This window comes from Phallusia mammillata, chromosome 1 (genome assembly GCF_965637545.1).
Source record: "Phallusia mammillata chromosome 1, kaPhaMamm4.hap1.1, whole genome shotgun sequence".
NCBI lineage: Eukaryota > Metazoa > Chordata > Ascidiacea > Phlebobranchia > Ascidiidae > Phallusia > Phallusia mammillata.
In genome coordinates this window covers 24523623-24545315 of record NC_137252.1, presented here as the reverse complement: position 1 = coordinate 24545315, position 21693 = coordinate 24523623, and the positions used below count along the sequence as shown (strand labels likewise).

Sequence of the window (21693 nt, the reverse complement as noted above, 5' to 3'; positions counted from 1 at the left end):
GATAATGTAGATGTGTCAAAAAGAATAATAAGGCTTGCAAACTTTCACTGTTATACAGGTTCTGTCAGTTTAGGACGTGCGCGTCCTAAAAAAACGTTACATCACATAGAGTAAATCAGCATAAAACTGTACATAAATTTATATTAGTCATCTTGGCTGGGTTTTTAAAGATTTGGGCTTTTAAAACGGCAATTTTTGTCCGAATACGATTTGATTAGTAACGCTGTTATAATTTCCCTTTTTTGCATTCCTATTATAAAAAACTCTTTTGCAATACAATGCCGGTTTTCGACCTTGCATCTGTAATTGCCTTTTGACATATTCTGTGTCCTGCCCAGCTTAAAGGTAATGGTTACTATCGGCTACGTCACTAATTGATAAATAAATAAACTAATTCTAATACCATATAGCAGCGCAACTTTTATGATGCAAGTTTAACCTCTTTAAACTCTACGATCCACCAGCGGCGTCTGATCATTAACTGAATTTGAACAAACACAAACACTGGTAGCATTTAATGTTATATTTCACCTCATACTGCTTAGATTTGAACACCTCTTTGATGAAATCATATGTAATTTTTGATTGAGGTCGAAATTAGGCACATTAAATACTCCGCACATCATTTTTTCACAGAAATACACTTAGGGTATATAGCTAAAAAAAATACGAATTAATCAAAAACATTTTTATCCACAGACCAAATATTGTATCAATTTAGATGTCCACTCCTAACGACCCGGTATTTGTGCGCATTTAAGAGCAGTTGTTTACCATACATCTTCTGCAACGGGAGTTCTTCAAATACGTTTTTCCAAGAGAAGCAGGACACTTGGTCGGACAAGAGATGACCTTACATATTAATATTTGTGCTTTGCAGGCTTTCTTGCAGCTCTTGCAAGATCCCAGGTTGCACATAGGAATGTTTACCATGCATTTTTGCTGACACTGTTTCCTGTTGGCGTCTGAAAAGGTAAATAGGTTTTCAACTTACAAATTGTTTAACTGATATACTGCAATAAAGCTGCAAGTTTTCTACTGTGTCACTACTGTTGTTTATGTAATGTGCGAAAGTACTGTGATGTCTGAGAAATCTTAACGACTTTCAATTTTACTTGAACACAACCCAAACTAGTGCAATTATTTGCCGACGAGCACAAAATATATGCATTAAAAATGTATTTAATCAGCAGTTGAAGTTTTGTTGTCAAAGTGTTTTGGAATTAATTTCATTTTACTTACTACTTCCACACGTTGCTCCACAAGTCGCTTTGCACAATCGTACGGTGTGGCAATGATTATTGCAAACATTACTACACATTAGATCACCAAGCTTCGCTCTTCGTGCTTCCTTTTTGCCCGCAACTCTTTCAGCACTATTCTTTCCGGTATACACGACCATCAGCACGAGTAGACTCATTGCAGCCAAAGACATAATTTTTGCCATATCCACGTCTGGCTTAAACTTTATTTTTACAACCAAAAGTAGAAGCAAACAAAAATCAACAAAAACAAAACATATTTGTTAGGTTCGCTCAGAGCCATTGTGACACAGCCGGATTAAGGGTCTGCTGGCCTGTAGGCACATTTTATAAGTGGCTCGAAAATCAGGGTTGCCAACTAAAAAAATAGAATTATCAGTGCCTGGATCTTTTAAAGTGGCCTGGACTTTTGACTGGCCTGTAGGGACGTGCCTACTTTGCCTAATGGTTAATCCAGCACTGTTGTAACGTCAGCATCTAGCCCCATGACGTGAAAGATAATATCTTCACGATGCTTAGGAGTTAGGAGGAAACCATGTCTGAAAATCGATATTTTTCATCTTTGTTTTCATGGTGGACGAAACCATTTGTGAACAATGCCATCATTCTGAACGAAAATATTTGAAATCAACAGAAGTTGTTTTCTGAACGTGTCAAAAACATTGCAACTTAACATTCTACTCAGTACAAGAGAGACAGTTTGGCACTATTGCATTGCAACGCTTGTGAATCAATTAGCTTCATATTTCGCCCGGCCTCAAATTCTGAACCCATGGATGAATACATATATATTAGTTATATCAATTAGCTTCCTACTAGTTCGGCCTAAACTTTTGTGTTAAACTATAAAGATTTGCTTGCTGGCTGACTGTGGTAAGTGATTGCTAAAATTCCGTGTTTATTATGTTGGCAGCGCTATAAAAAATTAGGTTGAACCAATTTGTGCGATGGACCTCTTTTTCCCGCCCTTGAGGAAAGAAAAATCAGCACATACTTGTCATTTACTTATCCCAGCTGGCTTAAATTAGGCGCCTTTCCTTGCAGAAGCAATTTCCACCGCCTAGTTAAGTCAGCCCACATCGAGTTAATATTTGCCTTCTTGAGCAAAAAATCGTTAATGTTTACCTTGTTATGAAACATAACCAACGGCCCACAAAGACTCCGATTTGCTAAATTTAGAAAAAAGGTTTTGCAAACTCACAGCTTAGGTACATAAACGCAGTTAACCTGTAGAGTTGTAGACCAGTGGTTCTTAACCGCTGGGAAATTTCCCACTAGTGGGAAATTTAATGCTTTCAGAGGGAAATCATTTAAGTCAGGTGACCAAACTCGGGCCCGAGGGTGGAACCCGGCTTTGAATTAATCGTTGAAAATTACTTTACTAATATTTTTTCCGCAAAAAAACATGTAATATTATTTTCAGCAAGGCTTACAAGACACATACAAATCCAAAGGCCGTTTGTTACATCACAGACAAGACTAAAAGTGTCAATGACTTTGCTGTTGTGCGCGAATAAAAGCCTTTCCTTTGTTGATTGTGATGTAATAAATGACTATTGCAAATAGAGGAGACTCTTCAATATTCCATATGCTTTAATCTCTCACAGAAGCACTATTTAAACTAAATAAGATTGCAGTACCTTTGGAGTTCCAGACCAAATCGCTTCACAAAATTATTTCATTAGAAGGATAATTTTTTTGTTAACGTAGGGCACAAAACATCAGTATAAAAATAACACAGGGGGGAATTCGAAGTTGGTGGTTGACTTTAGTGGGAAACCACACCAAAAAGGTTAAGAACCACTGTTGTAGACTAACCCATAGTGTAGAGCAGCGGTTCTCAAACTGGGGGTCCGCGGTCCTTTGGGGGTCTGTGAGGCAATTTATGGGGGACCGCGAAAAGGTTGAAGATTGAAGTAATTCTATCATCTTATTTGGCGTCTGTTTGTGCCACTGAATAAGTTTAAAACCAAAGTAGACGTGAGAATCGACTGTTTCCGATTGCCAAACAATAGCCTTTGTTGCATGGAAACGCAATTGTTGGCACACAATTGCATTGTTTTTTGTCTTGTTTGTGATGTCACAAGTTGTTGCATAACTAGCTAAAATCCTGCAAACAACTTTCGTTTTTCTAAAATACACATTCAGGCTGAAGGACCGCGAGTCCTCGATATAATGACATAGGGACCGTTTTGAAAATATAATGACAAAGTTTGAGAACCTTGTGTAGAGTTTAATCATAAACATTACTGCCATCAGTACATGATGACAACAGAGATTGTCGAAACGTCTACACGATGTATTCTATATACACCACTACCTTGGCAGTAATGTTTATGATTAAACTACTTTTCAAGTCCGTGCATAGTGTTCCTTGTGTAGAGTGTTATTAGAATATAGCCATTACACTTTTAACCTTAGCTGTACTCACTCAAAGTTCGATTTGATGGAGGGGTAATATTATGTGATTGTTGTGTCAATAGCAATGACGCTTAAATCACATTTTTCGCCAGCCTGCACTTTTATTTTATCACAGCGTTTACAAGTTCGCGTCGAAATTTGCAAATAACTTACCAAAGCAACTTTTTCAATACAAAACAATTCAAATACTTGGTGTTTATTTCACTACTAAACACATTTCAAACCTTAAAAAATGTAGGCCTACATCAGAAAAACAAGAGAGGTCCACAAAATTGTTAAAAAATACGCGTTTTGACTCTACATGAAAACAACTAAAAATGTTTTGTTGTTTTAAAGATAATTGATGATACATGATAGCACATTAAACAAGGGGCCACGCCCACGATAGTAAAAGGTGACACACTATCACGAATCAATTACAAAAAATTAATTGTAACCTAAAAACGGTGCAATAGCGTGCATAAAGAACAAACATGTCCAAATGGCACAAAAAGACGGATCTGTCTTTATCTCATTTGATTTATTCAAGATTTAAGCACAGTTGGCCAACATGCATTCTTTGCAAACGCTGTTTTTCAAATACTTTTTAAGAGTGGCGGGGCACTCGGTAGCACATGAGGTGGTCTTGCATGTCAGTTTTTGTGCATTGCAGAGCTTCTTGCAGGCAACGCATGTAGCCTTGTCGCACGTTTCTGTGTTCACCATGCAGTTTCGGGTACATAGTTTCTTGTTGGCAGCTAAACAACAAAAATAGTTAAGAGTATAGAAACCTACAAATCACAATATTAAGCTTTGCTTCCTGTTTTTATTTATTTAAGTGCAGCATTTTGTGTGTTAGTGTTATCATTAAACTCAACGTATTTTTCTTTAAAAAGTCACGTATTACAGCTACGTTTTCTTCGCAAACTTTTAACGACAAGGCTGGCAAATTCATTTCTGTCCTACGAACAGCACGATAAACTGGTATTTAAGGCGAAAACCTGAGCATTGTTTTTTTACTTACCACTGGTACACTGTGTCCTACAAGTATCTTTGCATGTCCTCATTGAACCACAATCCTCGGTGCAGACGTTACCGCACGAAAGGGTACCAAGCTCTTCTCTTCTTTCTTGCCTGGCAGCTTTTTTAGCCGCTTTGTTTCTACCCGCATGCACGACTGACGCTACCAGGAGGCAAAGAGCAACCACAAAAATCAATCTTGCCATTTTAGAGCTTCGTTCAGACTTGATTCACTTATCTTATGACTTAAAAGCAATTACCGGTTTCGTGTCTGAAAAAAAGAAAGCATGTGTGTTTGGTTGGCTGATACTTGTTGTGTAACGTGGAAGACGATACATGTTAGAGCGGAGACGCCTGTCTGGAAAAAGGCGAAACATACTTGTGCTGCTGGTGTTGCAGCCGATTTCAAAACTACTATTTTTGTTAGTTGGGCAAACAGTAAATTAACAAACGCATATTATTAAAACTGCACAAACCTAAATAACCTAAAATCATTGGAATACGTTTTCATAGCTTGCTAAAAATCGTCCATACTTCAGCGAACGTAAACCACTGTTTGTTTGCAGCTTTTCCAGCAAACACTGCCTTATATAACACGTCAAGCAGCGGGGTATGTAAAATCTTATACGGTATCAAACGGTTTTGGAACCGGTCGCTAGCTGTGTTTCCTGGTACTTTGCAGCGCATCTTTATCGTTTTTCCCACGTGTCTATAAGCTTGAATTTAGGTAAGCTGTCACACAGAGGCACACATTTTGATGATTAGTTATTAACTACTAACAGACCTAGCAACTCTCGAAGACTTCTTCCACTTTTAGAGTAAAAAGAAACTTTACCTTGACCGTCAACTTTCAACCTCTGCTTGTTTAATCTCGGTCCTTACAAAAAACAAAATAGAATAAGAAATATAATGTTGTAGCCCTATATCATTACTTGCACACTGGATTTGAACAGCAGCTAACAAAAAATGATATGTCTGCACCGCCTTCAAACTATTTTTTTTAATACCAACCTCCCAAGCCCGAAATATTACCAATCACGCTTTGTGAAATACTTCCATGTGCAACTGTTCTATCTCTATCTCAGTTCAGAGACAACATTTGCCTTATATCCACCCAGACAGGTCTAAAATCGCCTTCTTTCACAGTATTGATCCAAATGACCTAGTTACGTCAACCCGCATCGAGTTAATGTTTGCCTTCTTGTGCGTGACTAAAAAACATCTGCTCATTAAAACCCGTGTAGACAAACACATCTTGCTGCTTTTTAAGGAGAAATAGATTTTCTACCTTAAATCATAGTTAGTCCTGAAGTCGTCGTACGCATAAATCCAGGTGGTCGTTAAAAAAATGCTGATGTGGTAAACACTTCGAATCCATTGTGTGACGTTTTCGTGCTGTAAATGAGTCATTGTCGGTAAACAAAGGGCTGACCTATCAGATGGTCACTCATCCCACTGGCACTCATGGTGCTTCAAAACACCCCCGTGTGACCTTTGTTCTATTTTTTCGGTAATCTGATATTTTACGCAACAACAGTCACACAGTTTATTGTACAAAGCTTGTTGAAAACAATTAGCTAGAAGTGCTTAGCGGCGGGAGCTTGTAAGGTGTCAACATAGTCAGTAACGGGTGATGTATAGTTGATACCCAGTTTTTTTGTATGTCCAAACACAAGATACTGCATAAAAGGTGGACAATCCATGCCCTGATATGAAGACATTTTGCTAAACTTTTGCAAAAATGAATTTGTAGGTAAAAGGGTTGCGAGAGAGATTAGTAGCAATACAACAATCTGGCAAGTGATTTTAATTTCAACACATTTTCACCGGAAATCAATTGCAAAAAAGTGATAATTATACTTTTTAAGCATTGGGCCTGTCCAGAATAATAACAACTATTACTTTTCCAGCAGTTTTACTAAAAAAAACACCGATGTTCGACTTCAAAAACAAAAGCAGAGATAACACGATTAGACTGGCACCAAACAAAATAACAAACTTTAGCTCATGGCTGTAAAAGCGACCGATAACTTATCGGCCTTAGAAGGTATCGTTTTTATGCCCAGGGTGTAACTGGCGCGCGGGTGGGTATTTAAGGTATACAAGACTTATCGTTGTGCCAGCCCATAGCCGCATATCAGTGCTAGTTTTGTAGCATGTGGCCTGATAAAGCCGTTCAAATGTCCTAAAACGTTGGTGCCTTTTTAAAACTGTTAAATAAGCAACATCTGTTATTATAGCATATATGGCAGCAAAAGCTCATTAATTGCTCTTGAATGTGAAATTTCCACGACAACGAATGTAGTTTATGTAAGTTTGGTACACAACTATAACGTTTAAAACAGTGGCGACGCTGTGTGGATCCATGGTTTTACATATACGCCTTTATCACATGAAATGCCAAAAATATCATATAAGACAGAAAAAAATGTTTTGTCACAAAATTATGCACTTTTTAACAAAAATACGTTTTTAGCCGAATGTTTCAAATATTAAATCTAGACAATGCTGCTTCATACAGATATTGCAAGCGGGATTTTTGCGGAAGATTTTAAGTTCAACACCATCAGGGCATAGCGCTAAACAATGTTCGACCGCACAATTATTGACGTCTCCTTTACATGGTTTTATGCAGGTGTCACAGACAATCATCTCATTTTCGGGATCATCACGGCAGTTATCCACGCACGTGTTTTGAAGATTTTCTAAACAGAAAAGTCAATTTTTTACAACCATCTTTCTACCTTATTTTTTTTTAATTTTTACAACCACACATCGTTTTTACCACGGTATATTTTATGTACAAACAACTCACCATCATTTTCATATCGGAACTGACAATTAATCGCACATTGTTTCGGTTTGGCGCAAGGAAGGGTGCACTGGCCTCCGCATTTCGCTGCAACCGCACCCCACCGAAATAGGGGCGGGCGCGACCTCTTGTGGTGAGAGCGACATCGCACCGAATGCACAGTACATAAAAATACGACAAGAACAAGCCAAGTAAATTTCATTTCGATTGGAAACTATGGTGTTAAAAGAAAGGCAAGGCTCTGTAGCATATATTACATATGCAACGGTATCAATGGTGTTGTGATCACTTTAAAGTCCAGAAACTTATTGGTACTTTGCTTCGGTCAAAATGAAGTTTAAAAACCGCCTGACAGTCAATCATTAATAACACTAAATGAACGATCACATTGCCAAAACTTACTATTTTATCTCTTTACTATAATAGACACCTTTAAAATGACCTTAGATTATTAAGCCTTAATTATTGCAACAAATGGCTGAAAAACAAAACTGTGTTAAAATCTATTAGAAGTAATCCCTTTTCACGGCATTGCAAAATGCTCTAATCCAATTATAACAACAAAACCTTTTTATATTTGTAATCACAAAAAAGTTGCAAACAAAAAAGTATTTTTAAATTTGGATTGGTCGTGGCATCTGCTATAGCAGCTATACTAACGAGTCCAAAACTTTGTAAATCATTGTGAGTACGTATATATTTTTAAATTAAATGAGAATGACACTTTTTGCCTTTATAATAAAAAAATGAGCAGTAGGTCTTATTTCAATATGGGCCTATATACCTTTGGGTACCTTACATAACAATTAAAATTACGTAAAATAACCATATAAACCATGTCCTGCACCTGAGTAGCTTAACACTGTAGTCTGGTGTTGTGTTGCAAGTGTATTAATTGCTCACTGATCAACTGCATTAAGCCATATGCAAACATGACCGATCCTGTTCGGTAAGTCCACTGTTTAAATTGACATAACAGGCCCAGTTCCTTATGATAACTTTTAAACCTGCCACCGTGATGTTAAACACTCATGGATGTGTTAATATTTAAATAATGACTTTATTGGGCTGTGCAACACAACACAACACTTATAAGGTCACGAACTAAGAGACGGTTGACAGATTTGCAATCAGAAACAAACGGTGTTATTCAGCTTTGTCAGCATTTATTTTTTGCGATTTCCAAACTTGTGACAATATGGTGATATAACATGTGTTTCTAATACGCAATCACAACAAAATGCAAAACAATAATCATGTAATGACAAAATTATTGGTAATGGTCTGTCTGTCTTGGTTACCAGTATTCAAACAGCTTTTTCACACATGAACAATTTTTTTGTAAGACCACAATGACAATGTATGTGAATATACGTGAAAGGGGTAGCAAGCATTGATGTTAGGTTTTCCAGCAAGCTTTGCGCTGTCAATCATGGTGATTTGTTTATTCAAATCGTCTGCTGAATTTAAAAGTAGTTTTCGAATTTGTTTAAATCGTTTATCGTTTTACATCTTTAAAAAATGTTTGAATCCAAAACAATGACAACAAAAAAATACAAACCGCTATGGTTGACCACACTATATTGGCTAGTAAACTTGCTTGCTAATGCATGATATTGATGACAATGATCGTGAGCGCACTATTCGGGCGGAGACCCAAAAGACGCCATAATTACTCTGTTACATCCCCAGAGCATGCATGATGAGCAAGCCTCGTTGTTTTTCACTGTGTTGAGGGTCACTAGGCCATCTTCTAATGGACAAACGGGACAAAACTGTTTTGCACATTTTGTGTAGATGTCCCTGCATGGCGAAGTGCATATGTCACAAATCTTTGCACTGGGAGCATCCCGGCAGGTTGCGATGCATGGCCCCATGCAATCCCTATCAAGACCATGCTCCCCTACAGAAAAGAAACAACAAAAGTTATTTAATTTTAAAGAGCATGTTAGGAACATTGTGTGCAGGTTTGAAAAGCATAAGTCGGTTTGCAAACAAAAGTATAAGTAGGTTTACGGTACAACGGAGTGCTTCAATCCGATACACGTTTGAGAACATAACACACACAAAAATAACGTTTTATGACTATATTTAAGATATTAAATAACTATATAAATTAAAATACTTACTTTGACACGAGTTAGGACATGCCTCGGCACACGCTCGTGCAACCGCACATTTGGTCTTGCATTTTTTACCACACTTGATATAGGCAGATTTGGCTTGATTAGCGAGAACCACACTGAGGCAGCAGAGAGTCAAGACAAAAACTAAAAACACTTTCATGTCGAATGGAACCAATTTAAAATTTTCTACAATACTTTAGGTTTTAAGGCTGCAACAAAGGGTTACCAGCGTTAATAATCTATGCTTATCAGTAGTAAATATATAGCAATCGATATTAAAGATAAAACGAAGAAACAGTACCCAGCCAACATGTCAAACCTAATATCACGCGACACCTTTGAATAACAATGCTTACGCGTACTCTTAATTTCCAAAGCGAACACCACAATGTAATACTATTCTGCACTTATATACTGCACTTGCGAGTTGCCAGAATGCCAATGTCAGCAGAACCGCTTTTCCAAAATTGTATTGCAACCACAGCAAAATCTTTACGTCACAAATGGCTTTATTGCCCGCTGGTTCGCCACAATTTAAAAGGTCGCAGTTAAAGAATTGAGCAATTGTTTCCGCAAAGCTGCGCTGAAAAACAGGAAATTGTTGACTGTGTGTAATTTTGCAGCAAGCTTGCACAAAAACTTGCTAAATTTGCATTCCTCAAGTCGAGTACGAATGGCAAAACGTTGGGCCCTTAATCTGAACAATCCGTAACCGTAAAATATCTATTGCTCCTGCTGCTAAGAATAGCAAAGGTCACAAACATCGACCATGTCTAACAGGTATCCTTTTATGTGATCGATACGTGATATACCAATGCAGGTAGAAATGAAACCTACTTTGAGTCGGTTCATTAACGCTTTGAAAAGTATGAAACAACCTGAACTAACTATTGCAACGAAAAGAAATAAACGTGACGGCTTCCTAAAGAAGTGCGCTAACACCGACCATGTCATACATTTATCATACAATCACTGAATAACTTTCTTGTCCTAATAAACCCGTGTTTTGTGGTAAATTGTTGACAATGGTAGGTAACCTGCATTTGTTTTGTGACGTTTTAAAAAAAACGGTGTTTATGGTCATACTCCACAAGTCCAAAATGCTGTTTGCAAATTGAAAGTTGGGTACGATATTAAAAAATACTAGATCGTTCTGGTAAGCAAAATTATACGTAATTTTTAGTCAGATTGCTATCAGTCAGTGTCAGCTGAACACCGGAGTTGTAAGCGAGCCTAAAATTTGAACCCGAACCCGAAACTTTAAGCCCAAAACTCGAATCAAGTCCGATTTAAAAAACATAACTCAAATCAGGCCCGAGAGCAGGTAAAAATGCGACAAGATAATGCCGAGTGTATTCTAACAAATTGGTGTTAATTAAATATTGTTTTGTGTGTTGTTTTCATTAAATTTGTCAATGCAAAACACTTAAGTGCAAAACACTTCTAACGCTTGGTTACGGTCCTTAGCTATAGTTACATTTCGCTACATGGACAATAGTCTGGAATTCCTAATTGTGCGTTAGCAAAGATACTTGAAAACGGGATGTTTATTGGTGTGATAAATCAGCAAGTTCTTAGTGCCGAGCATTTATTCCATTTTTGCTACCCTATTGTACCATCGGATTTTCTTAACGTTGGACTCTCAAACTAATTGCTGCTTTTGTAGAATCAAATAAACAAAACCAAGTTCTGCAGTGTCAATTCGGTCCAAGGCGTATAAACGCACAAGGCGAAGGCCTTGATACTTACAGTATATTCAGATCTGAAACATCGCACCCGGCCCAAAACGTCCGCCCTACTTTTATTTAGTTTGAAAAAAAATAAGCGTGCAATCTTTGTTAAAAGGTCAGTGTGGGTTATTTTGACTTTTTTGTGAAATCAAAGTCTAGCGAATCTCTCTTGTTTTAGAGGTCTTGTTTTAGATATTGTTTCAATTGTAAAAACTATTTTGTCTGCTAAATAGAAAGCAAAGAAGCACTGCCACACATTTAACAACATGATGATATGATTGTTTTATTCACATAATACTGTGGTACTTAAAAGTACTCACAACAAGATTAGTCGAGTACAACAAATGATTAGACATGAAGTATAAGTATGTGGTATAAGTCAGTGCTATAGTCGGCTCTTACAATGGCACTCTTAGTTAGATTCTAATAAACGACAGACAATTGTGAAACGGTTTGCATACGAAACAATTTTAAACTATTGTAACAGTTATATTTCAATAGCTGGGGTAAGAGTGGTTTGTAAGCAAACAATGGTTGGGCAAAGGATTAACCGGTTTCTAAACACATGTAGGTTTACACGAGCTTCCCTTTTCACCAATCAAAGCAGTAGCAATGAAAAGCTTGGCACCAAGTTATTGGTCTGAACTTTCATCATTATTTCGATTGAAGACATTTGAGCAATGAGTAGCCATGCACTTTCCACAGGTAACATTTTTAGCTTTGGTGCGATCACTCACTCCCACAGGACACTGCGCAGCACAGTTGGCGTTACGGCATTCTGTCATTGGGGCCCTGCACGCCGCCAAACAATCTTGGCACGCCGAGCTGGCTGCAGAAAAGCATCTTTCTATACAGGGCTTTTTGCTCGCAAAGCATGCGAATCTCCCTGTAGCCAACAAAGGTAAAAAAATAGGTTAACTTTACGTTTACGATTTATTTTATTTTTTTGCTTTATGATACATTAGTCTAAAACGTAACTAACGCCGAAGAGGGAAAGATGCCTCTTTACAGAGTTACATTTTGAGTTTAATCACATGATAGAAGATAGGGTTTTTGTAACGTTTCCTATTGACGCAAATCGTCGTGTTTTTATGTTTTAGCGTTTTTTGTAAAGCAAATTCGACATATTTTTGTACTATTCGTTGGGAAAGATTACTTATGTTGTTAAGGCGGAACTTATTAGTGCACTTTTAAAGAGCTGAATTTCCCTTGGAAAAACTTACCAGTGCCTTTAGAGCATCTTTGCATGTGACAAGCCTGTGCACATTCGTGGTCGTCAGTGTCACAGTCCGTGCAGTTTTTAGCGCACTCGTTCATATGCCTCAAAAATCCTGGCACTCCTTTCTTTCCACCACCATGTTTTCCGCGACCACCTCTTCCCCTTCCCCTTCTGTGGTGACCCTTTCTGTGATGTCCCGCCTCAATCATCACAAAAAGAGCACATCCCAGAATAAGAAGCAAAAATAATGTTGCCTTCATTTTTGTTTGATGAAAAAGTTAAATTATATGTTAGACTTTCCTCTTAAAACAGAAAGAAGTTTCGGTTACAAATGCAAATGTTTAAAGTCGGATTTACTAAATCTAGAAAAAAACGAAGTTTAAACTTTACGCTTGGTTGGTTTTCTATGTTATTCTGGTTCATTTTATTCTAACAAATCTCCATTTCGTTAATGCGTTAATTAAATTGCTTTCGTTGCCAGCTACAAAAAAATGAATACAAACGGTGCTTTTGTGGTATTATTGATCAAGTGTAGCTTCAATCTACTTGGAACTGCGACTTCCTGGTCAAGCTTCCAGTCTCTGCCAAACCCGGCTCAACACGCCGCAATTTATAGCGAAATCTGTTCTAGTAACCCTGCACCTTGGAACGATGCGGTGCATGCACGTCACGTTTGAACAACCTCGCCTGATGCTTCTGCCGGTCGGCGGGGTCAATGTCCCATCGAAATTGCAAAAAACAATTTTTTGGATGTGATTGCCTATTCATTTATAAACCTGATTTGGCCGAGACGTTAAACAAAATATAATGTAACCGTTGTTGGTTTTCTCATTGTTTTTGAACTGACAGGGTACAGTTTGAACCGATTGAGGCTTTACAGACGTGCAATTTTTACAGAAATATCCGCTTTTCATGGTCATACTCTATAAGTCCAAATTTTCTTTTGCAAATACAAAAGTTGGGTACGACATTGGAAAATACCAGATCGTTATGGTAAGCAAAAATAAACCTAATTTTTAGTCAGATGCTATCAGTCAGTGTCAATTGAACACCACAGTTGTAAGCGGACCTGAAATTTGAACCCGAACCCAAAACGTTAAGCCCAAAACTTGAATCAAATCCGATTTAAAAAACAGAACTCGAATCAGGTCCGAGAGAGTTAAAAATGCCGCAACATAAAACCGAGTGTGACCTTGATCAAACCCGTTATTTTAACATCACACCCGGCTCGAAAAGCCCAACCCCACTTACAACTGCGATGCCCAGCACAGCAACGTTGCAGATACGTACATATCTCGTAATTTTGCATTTCTTCGAGCTGTTATGCTTATTAAAAATATTTGCAGTATTAAAACGTTATGCTAATTAAATATCAATAATTCTACCAACCTATTCCTTTTATAGGCGTTCCATATTGTCACTAAAATAAGAAGACAAACTGCTACAAAAATTGTTAACAGTTATTAAACACACAGAACATAAAAGTAGCGGATATTTGCCTGATGTCAATCAAACAATTTACTGCACTAGTCTAGTTTTTAACCAATCATTACAGCTCGCTTTGGACAGCCTTGTTCCAACTCAAATAAAAAACTTCATTTAACAATGAGCTGATATAAAACATTTGACTGAATTGCGATAAATAGGCATATTTTAATTATTTATTTTACTCTTGCCAAAAGACAAAAAGACAAAAGTAGACAATTTACTCTTTACCAAAAACCAGGGCATGTGTCCTCTAAATAGAGGCTTGCAGTTGGCCGTACAGTTTTCCTGTCGCCTGTGGCTTTTCATGCAACCTTATACATTGCGTTGACTTGTGATTTATAAGTCTGTGAACAATTTGAAACAGCCCTAAGTAAACACTAATTTTTAAACGAAAAGTTACGTTAACAATAAATATTTTTCGCTAAAGTAAGCAATGCAGACACAAATTAACTGTGCTTTAGTTTAAATACCTAATATCAACAAGTTTGAAAAAAACTAGACGTGCAATTGTTTCTTTTTGTCAATAGGTCAGTGTGGGTTGTTTTAACCTTTCTGCGGAATTCAAAGTCTGGCGAACCTAATAAGTCTTGTTTTAGATATTGTTTTAATTTAAAATAATGTAAGCTGGACGGAAGCAAGCAAGCAAGCACATTTAACAAGATGATATTATGATTGTTTTATTCACATAATACTGTGGAACTTCGTTAAAAGTAATCACATCATGATTATTTGAGTACATAAAATGATTAGTATGAACCATATATGTGGTATAGGTTAATGCTAGTCGGCTCTTATAATGGCAGTCTTAGTCATGTTCTACTAAACGGAAAGCAATGGTGAAGCAGTTTGGATGCAAAACAACAGTAAATAGTTGCAACAGTTGGATTTTAATAGCTGGGAAAAGAGTGGTTTGCAAGCAAAGAATGGTTGGATAAAGGGTTGACCGGTTTCTAAACACGTATAGGTTTACACGAGTCTCTCTTTTTACCAATGCAATATTACTTTAAAACATAAATCGAAATTATAAATTGCAAGCAGAGGATAAAGTATGTTGAAAATGTCAATATAGGTTAATTGCAAATTACACTGCAAAATAGAGCCGACAAGCTGGCCACCAAGTTAGGGGTCTGAACTTTCATCATCATCATTATCTCGGTTGAAGATGTTTGAGCAATTAGTACTCATACACATTCCACAGGCAACTTTTTCAACTAGGGTGCGATCACTCATTCCTTCAGGACACTGCGTAGCACAGTTGGCGTCACGGCATTCTGTTATTGGGGCCTTGCACTCTGTTAAACAATCTTGACACGCCGAGCTGGCTGCCTGGGAGCATGCTTCCATACAGGGTTTTTTGCTCGCGAAGCAAGCGAATACCCCTGTAGCCAACAAAGGTAAAAAATAGGTTAACTTTACGTTTACGATTTATTTAATTTTTTGCTTTACGATACATTAGTCTAAAGACGTAACTAACGGCGAAGAGGAAAATATGCCTCCTTACAGAATTACATTTCAAGTTTAATCACATGACACGAAATAGGGTTTTTGTGACGTTTCCTATTTGCAAAATGGTCGTGTTTTTATGTTTTATCCCTTTTTCAAACCAGACTCGGTGCGTTTTCATCTTATGTGTTGGAAAAGATTACTTATGTTGTTGAGGCGGAACTTATTATGTGCAGTTTTATAGCTCTGAATTTTCCTTGTGAAAACTTACCAGTGCTTTTGTCGCATCTGGGTTGGTGACAAGCCCGTGCACAGTCGTGGTAGTCGGTTCCACAGTCAGTGCAGCTTTTAGCGCACCCTTTCAGATGCCTGAAAAAACCTGTTTTCTTTCCACCACCATGTTTTCCACCTCTTCCCATTCCACCTCTGTGGTGACCCCTTCCGTGATGTCCTGCCTCAATCATCACAAAAAGAGCACATCCGAGAATAAGAAGCAAAAATAGTGTTGCCTTCATTTTTGTTTGATGAAAAAGCTTAAAGTTAAAAACTATATGTTCGACTTTCCTGGTAAAACAGAAAGAAGTTTCGGTTACAAATGCAAATGTTCGCGTAAAGTCGGACTTACTGAATCAAGAAAGAACAAAGTTTAGACTTTACACTTGGTTGGTTTTCTGCAATATTCTTGTCCATTTTTTCTAACAAATCTACTTTTCGTTTATGCGTTAATTAAATTGTTACCGTACAAAGGTACACAAAAACAGAAAAAAGCAACAGAAAATGATTACAAACGATGCTTTGTGGTATTATTCATCAATATTTTGTGGTTTTATCCATCAAGTACTTCTTTCGCGCAACACTCATTTGTGACAAGCTTCTGAAGGGGAAGTTAAATTCCGGTCGTTAGCGTTGGATGATGTTGTCAATGTACAGACGTTTTTACATGTATTTAGTTACATTTGTTGAACTAACCTAAAACCTGTAAAAACAAAGCACAAAATTTAGTTACAGTAAAATTATACGTTTATAGATTAGAAATTGTAATTTAAAAACTGTTGTCTAACTTTTTGATAGATTACACACAATACTCGCATTTCAAGCTTAGAAACAGCAACAAAAAGTGTAAGTACTTAGTAACATTGAAAGAGCGGAAAAGATAGAAACGAAACATAATTTCCTGAGATAACAAAAATTAAAACTTGCATTTTTTGTGTTTTTATTCATACTGATTACTCTTGTTATGAGTGAACTGTTACTGTTTTTTTTTGTATGTTATACAATGATTAATAAACAGAAAATGTTGTACAAAGTGAGTTCTAAAACTAAATGATTCATATCAATGTATCTAAATTAAAGAATTTAACGAAACAATTAAGTGTATTTCTTGCTTGGCAATTTATGCCAATATCAGTAGCACTTTGATTTAAAAAGTCACTCAATGATGTCCAACAGACGGTCCAATACTGATCCAAGATCTTCCCCCTCCTGCTCTTCCTCCTCCTCTTCATCATCTTCCTCCTCCTCTTCCCCTTCTTCCTCCTCTTCCTCCTCCTCTTCCTCCTCTTCCTCCTCCTCCTCTTCCTCCTCTTCCTCCTCCTCTTCCTCCTCTGGAACTTCACCAATTTGATCATCTGCCTCCTCTTCCTGCGGGCAGTTCTCCACAAGACAGCTCCGGCACCTGCCCCTCCATTGCCTTCTTCCCAGACACACATTCGCGCAACGAGCTACGTCACAGCGAGCCGTTTTCGTTCTGCATGACTGAAAGCACGTGACACAAGAGTTGGTGGCGCAAGTGTTCACTCTGCAGTTGCTGAGGCAAAGCTGCTCGCTTATTGCTGTAAGAAAAAGGGTGTAGGTTAGGCAACTTTAAGGTAAAAGCGGCGCTCTTAATTTTTTAAAAGCGATTTTAAAGACATTACTTCTGTTCAGTCAAAATTTCTTTTTACCCAACAACACGATTTTTTTCTTTTTGAAAACCTCAAAAGAGATATGAAATGTTATTTAAAAAGCGCTAAATGACCTTACGCCATATTTAAAAAAGTCCCGGTTCAAACTCGTCATGCACAAGTGATTAGCGTGCAGACAAGGTGGCACCGGTGAATCACGTGACAGATATACTTTCATGCAAACTTTGTTTTACGTCAGGAGTTTGTTTTATAGCTTCCAAAATTATTTTCTCGCGCAAAGTGCTTTTGACGTTTTGGTAATGTTGTAACAACTTTACATTAAAACAAAAATAACAAAAACACAACCAACCTGATCCACACAAAGATGGGCAGCGGTTTTCCATACAGCTTCTGGTCTCAGTACAATTCTCCCGACAACTCTGTGCACAAAATTGCCAACTCTTGCGTTTATTCTGGTGCAGACGCGATTTATAGCGCCTTATGACAGCAAGAGCGCCCATTTTTGGACCCCGGGACCTGTAACGACCCTTTCGGGCCGCGGGGCCGCCCCAACGGGCCTTTTGCCAAGGGTGGACGCGTCCGGTTTTTCTATGAGGTCTTCTGGCTTCGGAAGTGTTTAAAACGAGCAAAATAAGACACAATGACGCTAGGATTGCGACGGCGAAACGCATTTTTAAGGAATTTATCTTCGTAGATGGAAATGATGTTCATTTAATTCTGTAAAAAAAATCAATCTCGAGTTTATAGTTGGTAACATATCAAGTATATGTTCAGTACCAGAAAAATGTTGGTGGGACTTGTGAAATAGGAACGAAAACCGTTACGGTTTGCGAATTTAAAAAAACGATGATCGCAAGAGATAGTTTAGTTGATTGCACACAAAAAATGTATCTTTTTGAAAACAGCGGTAGTTTTTCCTTTTTTAACTCACTGACATTAGGATGACGTTAAAAATGCCACGTAGCAAAACTTTTTGCAACAATTGTTGGTGACAGGCGCGTTTTTCCTGTCGTCGATTTTTTTAAAAATGGAACTGGAAGTCACACGAGAAAACCTTGCAAGGATTGCAGACGCGACTCGGAGCACCTTGCAAAACGCAGTTCAACTATCACGTGATTTCCGAATTTTTGGACGTCTGTGACGAAAGAGAACTTGTTGAGAAGTTATCTGAGGCGCAAGAACTTCCGGCTATGGGCAGGTTTGGTTGTGACGCAAATACAGGGGAGGGGGGTTAAATGAGGTCAGTACCAGCTGCTGGGTTTAAGACTTATAGTTTCTCTCGAAATATTTGAAAACAACAAGGGGAACGAAAAACATACAAATTGGCCTTGAAAGATTCTAAAAACGAAATATAAAATTAGGTGTCAAAAGACACTTTATTTTTTTTATAGAAACGCTATTTTCCATTCATTTCTATTTTTTAGAAACGCTATTTTCTCCACACACTTTTATTCCATATTTCACTAAAAATAATCTCATATTTTTACTGCCATTCATTAAGGCATAAATTTTATTGCGTTAAAAACATACAACAGTCATTACTATTTTATTGACATAAAAATATTGTATTATTTTGATTATTTTTTTAAGAAAACAGCCAATTTTTCGGCGCTAAAACGCACTTTACGTTAGACTACGCATTTAGAAAGTTTTAGTACAAATTAAAACAACCAGAAAAGAGGTTTATTATGATCAAATTCTATTAACACACTTCTGGTCCTTGTAAACCCCTAAAATGCATTCTCGAGATATTACTAACCCAAAGTATTTTAGAAAATAAAACAGTAGTACAAGAAACAAGAGCTTGTCCGAAACAAAACGACTATTTAACAAAAACTTCTTAATCTCCTTAGAACTGCGACTTTCCTGGACAAGCAAGTCTGTGCCAAACCCGACTCAACGCGCCGCAATTTAAAGCGAAATCTGTTCCAGTGACCCGACACCTTGGAGCGATGCGTGCGGTGCTTGTCCGTCACGCTTCAACAACCTCACCTGATGTTTTTGCCGGTTGCCGGGGTCAATGTCCTGCCGAACGCAAATGCGAAAACAGGAAATTTTGGGTGCAAAAATAAGAGCAACTTTTTGCCTTTGATGTTTTAAAGATTTACTGACCTCATGGTCTGAAGTAATTTGAAACTAAAAACCTTTATAAATTAAGTTGTGTTTTGCTGTAAATCGGAAAACATCCACAAATATATAGGACGTGCCGGTCTATATCCAAATGTATGTGATTGTCTAATAATTGTAAACCCGATTCGGCCGAGTCGTTAAACAAAATATCATGTAACCGTTGTTGGTTTTCTCATTGCTTTTGAACTAACGGGGTACAGTTTAAACCGATTTAGGTTTCCCTGATGTGCACGTTTTGCAGAAACTGCCATTGCATGTTGTAATCCTTATCATTGCATGCTGCAGGAAAGTTACATATCTATTCTGTGCATTGGCCAGAATGTCAGCACATGAAATACGGCTTCCCGGCAACCACATTCAAACACATCGCTCGCTGGGAGTTGTTTGCTCAACAGTGTTTTGGTGCTCAAAGCTATTTTCTCCTTACAGAATCGAGATGTTATATCTCGGTCAACATGTTGTGTGTCGAAAACAAGACGGGCAAGTAAGCATTTTGAGATGAATCATACAAGGGAAAAAGAATAAGTAAGCTTGCAAAATATTTAAACAACTGTGCACCTCTGCGCACTAAAACTCAACTATATTTCATCAAAAAATCAAAAACAAATCTGACATTTTGTCTTGTTACGACTAAGAATTGAATGAGTATGCTACTACTGAAAAATGTACGAGGTGTTTGCAAACAGCATTAAACAACATAAGGTATACTTGATTAAGAATAAAGTTTTCGAACGACAAGGCTTGTGTACACAGCAGACTTGCAGAACTATGCCCCCATCTGTAATATTTCGTAATAAAAACAACTTCTTGAAGAAGTACTTCAGCCTTTCCACTGGGTTTTCGGTTCATTAACCCTCATAGTGCTGACCTAAGCCGTCTTGCTTGCTTGGCTGCTGTTTGCACCAGTTTCTTGCCCAGTGTTTGCACCAGTTTTTTCTTCTTTTTTTACAGCAATTTTTCCACTTTTTGGTTTTGCGCCTTCATAACGTGGCATAAATAGACGATCAATGTAGGTGTAGTAGGAGATATTTTTTGGGCGATATAGGCAATAGGCAATTTGTCCAAAATATTGGCGTTGACGTTAGTCAGGTATTAGTTTTTGCACTACGTTTGCCAAACATACTCATCTGATTTTTCTACAGTTAAAATACCTGCAACATTAATTTGATCCAGTGTGCAAATATCTTTTTTACTTTAGTGTAGACGTTTGTCCATAAACAAGCAGTTGTTTCCGATTTGACTGTCACATAGGAAGGTGGCAACGTTTTCAACCGATATGTAACCTATCAATGCCGGCAAGCCGATTGGTTTTGCATTGTACACAAGAACTATAAGTTTCATACCACATTCCTTGCGCCAAAAGAGACCTACATTTTTTAACCAGTGTAAATAAATATGGGAGTTATATTAGGTTGCCAAATTGGACAGTTTGAATATGCATATTTAAGCTTATGAAGGCAATGCAGTAAGTTGCACTATTTGCAAGGCACCAATTTGGAAATTTCGTTGTTGGACTTCAGCATCTTCTTGAATGCTGGACAAGCTAATCGGGTATTACTTATGTCAAATTTGATTCCAATTGAGCTATGATCCGAATCTAAAAAACTTGCCCTTTGTACACCATTACCAACCAGTAGCAATCAATTCAAATTGGAACGAACTAGATAACATCCGTCCCATGACTCCCAGCGCCGATTGCGTCAAACGACATCATCAATGTGCACGTACACAGTTTCCGTACCACTCGTGGGACTTGGAAACGCACGTGATCATCATGTGACCATTGTTTTTCATTTATTGCATCACAAAGCAGCTCATCACGCCTTTTGTAATGCCATTTCCCGATGCACGAAATGATAATGTCACACACGCACACAAAACATAGAAAATCGTGACGTCACACTAGACAACTGAATATAAGAACTGGCGCCAAGGGTACAACCTAACATTATGGCATCAGTGTAGTATAGAACAACTAATGCACACTTTATGCCGTGATGGAACATGTGTGGCGTCGCCGCCAAAGAATGTTGAATATATATTAGTAGTGTTAAGTTAACATGTTTTCGAAATATAACAGTTGCCTAACGTTGCTATAGGTTTCACAGAATAACACACTACTAAATTCAAAAATAAAGAGATTGACCTACAGGAACAAA

General features: G+C 37.6%; 7 protein-coding genes across 7 annotated transcripts; all 7 read right to left on the bottom strand.

Moving 5' to 3' along the window:
- Positions 1–560: 560 nt before the first annotated feature.
- LOC145203003 (uncharacterized) lies at positions 561–2039 on the bottom strand. The gene is made up of 2 exons (XM_080075826.1): positions 1243–2039; positions 561–965 (listed from the first exon to the last, which is right to left on the bottom strand). The coding sequence occupies exons 1-2, from the start codon at positions 1445–1447 to the stop codon at positions 757–759; spliced, it is 414 nt and encodes a 137-aa protein (XP_079931952.1). The 5' UTR covers positions 1448–2039; the 3' UTR covers positions 561–756.
- Positions 2040–3863: 1824 nt separating this feature from the next.
- On the bottom strand, positions 3864–4963 carry LOC145203019 (uncharacterized). The gene is made up of 2 exons (XM_080075829.1): positions 4687–4963; positions 3864–4420 (listed from the first exon to the last, which is right to left on the bottom strand). Exons 1-2 carry the CDS (start codon positions 4886–4888, stop codon positions 4215–4217), a joined length of 408 nt encoding a protein of 135 aa, XP_079931955.1. The 5' UTR covers positions 4889–4963; the 3' UTR covers positions 3864–4214.
- Positions 4964–5989: 1026 nt separating this feature from the next.
- LOC145202987 (uncharacterized) lies at positions 5990–7967 on the bottom strand. The gene is made up of 2 exons (XM_080075825.1): positions 7498–7967; positions 5990–7387 (listed from the first exon to the last, which is right to left on the bottom strand). The coding sequence occupies exons 1-2, from the start codon at positions 7694–7696 to the stop codon at positions 7155–7157; spliced, it is 432 nt and encodes a 143-aa protein (XP_079931951.1). The 5' UTR covers positions 7697–7967; the 3' UTR covers positions 5990–7154.
- Positions 7968–8786: 819 nt separating this feature from the next.
- On the bottom strand, positions 8787–9781 carry LOC145209274 (uncharacterized). Its single transcript, XM_080079542.1, has 2 exons — positions 9624–9781; positions 8787–9397 (listed from the first exon to the last, which is right to left on the bottom strand). The coding sequence occupies exons 1-2, from the start codon at positions 9778–9780 to the stop codon at positions 9135–9137; spliced, it is 420 nt and encodes a 139-aa protein (XP_079935668.1). The 5' UTR covers position 9781; the 3' UTR covers positions 8787–9134.
- A 1907-nt stretch (positions 9782–11688) lies between these two features.
- LOC145206044 (uncharacterized) lies at positions 11689–12866 on the bottom strand. Its single transcript, XM_080078495.1, has 2 exons — positions 12574–12866; positions 11689–12236 (listed from the first exon to the last, which is right to left on the bottom strand). Exons 1-2 carry the CDS (start codon positions 12827–12829, stop codon positions 11983–11985), a joined length of 510 nt encoding a protein of 169 aa, XP_079934621.1. The 5' UTR covers positions 12830–12866; the 3' UTR covers positions 11689–11982.
- Positions 12867–14721: 1855 nt separating this feature from the next.
- Positions 14722–16097, bottom strand: LOC145208914 (uncharacterized). The gene is made up of 2 exons (XM_080079164.1): positions 15772–16097; positions 14722–15436 (listed from the first exon to the last, which is right to left on the bottom strand). The coding sequence occupies exons 1-2, from the start codon at positions 16013–16015 to the stop codon at positions 15177–15179; spliced, it is 504 nt and encodes a 167-aa protein (XP_079935290.1). The 5' UTR covers positions 16016–16097; the 3' UTR covers positions 14722–15176.
- Positions 16098–16476: 379 nt separating this feature from the next.
- On the bottom strand, positions 16477–19327 carry LOC145208913 (uncharacterized). Its single transcript, XM_080079163.1, has 3 exons — positions 19164–19327; positions 17754–18121; positions 16477–17332 (listed from the first exon to the last, which is right to left on the bottom strand). The coding sequence occupies exons 2-3, from the start codon at positions 18073–18075 to the stop codon at positions 16929–16931; spliced, it is 726 nt and encodes a 241-aa protein (XP_079935289.1). The 5' UTR covers positions 18076–18121; positions 19164–19327; the 3' UTR covers positions 16477–16928.
- Between the last annotated feature and the right edge of the window lie 2366 nt (positions 19328–21693).

Coding starts and splice junctions, on each gene's coding strand:
- LOC145203003 (XM_080075826.1), bottom strand. CDS start 1,447: ATGGCAAAAATTATGTCTTTGGCTGCAATGAGTCTACTCGTGCTGATG. Junction 966..1,242: donor TGGAGCAACGTGTGGAAGTA/GTAAGTAAAATG, acceptor TTACCTTTTCAG/ACGCCAACAGGAAACAGTGT.
- LOC145206044 (XM_080078495.1), bottom strand. CDS start 12,829: ATGAAGGCAACATTATTTTTGCTTCTTATTCTGGGATGTGCTCTTTTT. Junction 12,237..12,573: donor AAGATGCTCTAAAGGCACTG/GTAAGTTTTTCC, acceptor TGTTGGCTACAG/GGAGATTCGCATGCTTTGCG.
- LOC145202987 (XM_080075825.1), bottom strand. CDS start 7,696: ATGAAATTTACTTGGCTTGTTCTTGTCGTATTTTTATGTACTGTGCAT. Junction 7,388..7,497: donor GTTCCGATATGAAAATGATG/GTGAGTTGTTTG, acceptor TTTTCTGTTTAG/AAAATCTTCAAAACACGTGC.
- LOC145208914 (XM_080079164.1), bottom strand. CDS start 16,015: ATGAAGGCAACACTATTTTTGCTTCTTATTCTCGGATGTGCTCTTTTT. Junction 15,437..15,771: donor CAGATGCGACAAAAGCACTG/GTAAGTTTTCAC, acceptor TGTTGGCTACAG/GGGTATTCGCTTGCTTCGCG.
- LOC145203019 (XM_080075829.1), bottom strand. CDS start 4,888: ATGGCAAGATTGATTTTTGTGGTTGCTCTTTGCCTCCTGGTAGCGTCA. Junction 4,421..4,686: donor TAGGACACAGTGTACCAGTG/GTAAGTAAAAAA, acceptor TTTGTTGTTTAG/CTGCCAACAAGAAACTATGT.
- LOC145208913 (XM_080079163.1), bottom strand. CDS start 18,075: ATGCGTTTCGCCGTCGCAATCCTAGCGTCATTGTGTCTTATTTTGCTC. Junction 17,333..17,753: donor CCCATCTTTGTGTGGATCAG/GTTGGTTGTGTT, acceptor TTTTTCTTACAG/CAATAAGCGAGCAGCTTTGC.
- LOC145209274 (XM_080079542.1), bottom strand. CDS start 9,780: ATGAAAGTGTTTTTAGTTTTTGTCTTGACTCTCTGCTGCCTCAGTGTG. Junction 9,398..9,623: donor ATGTCCTAACTCGTGTCAAA/GTAAGTATTTTA, acceptor TCTTTTCTGTAG/GGGAGCATGGTCTTGATAGG.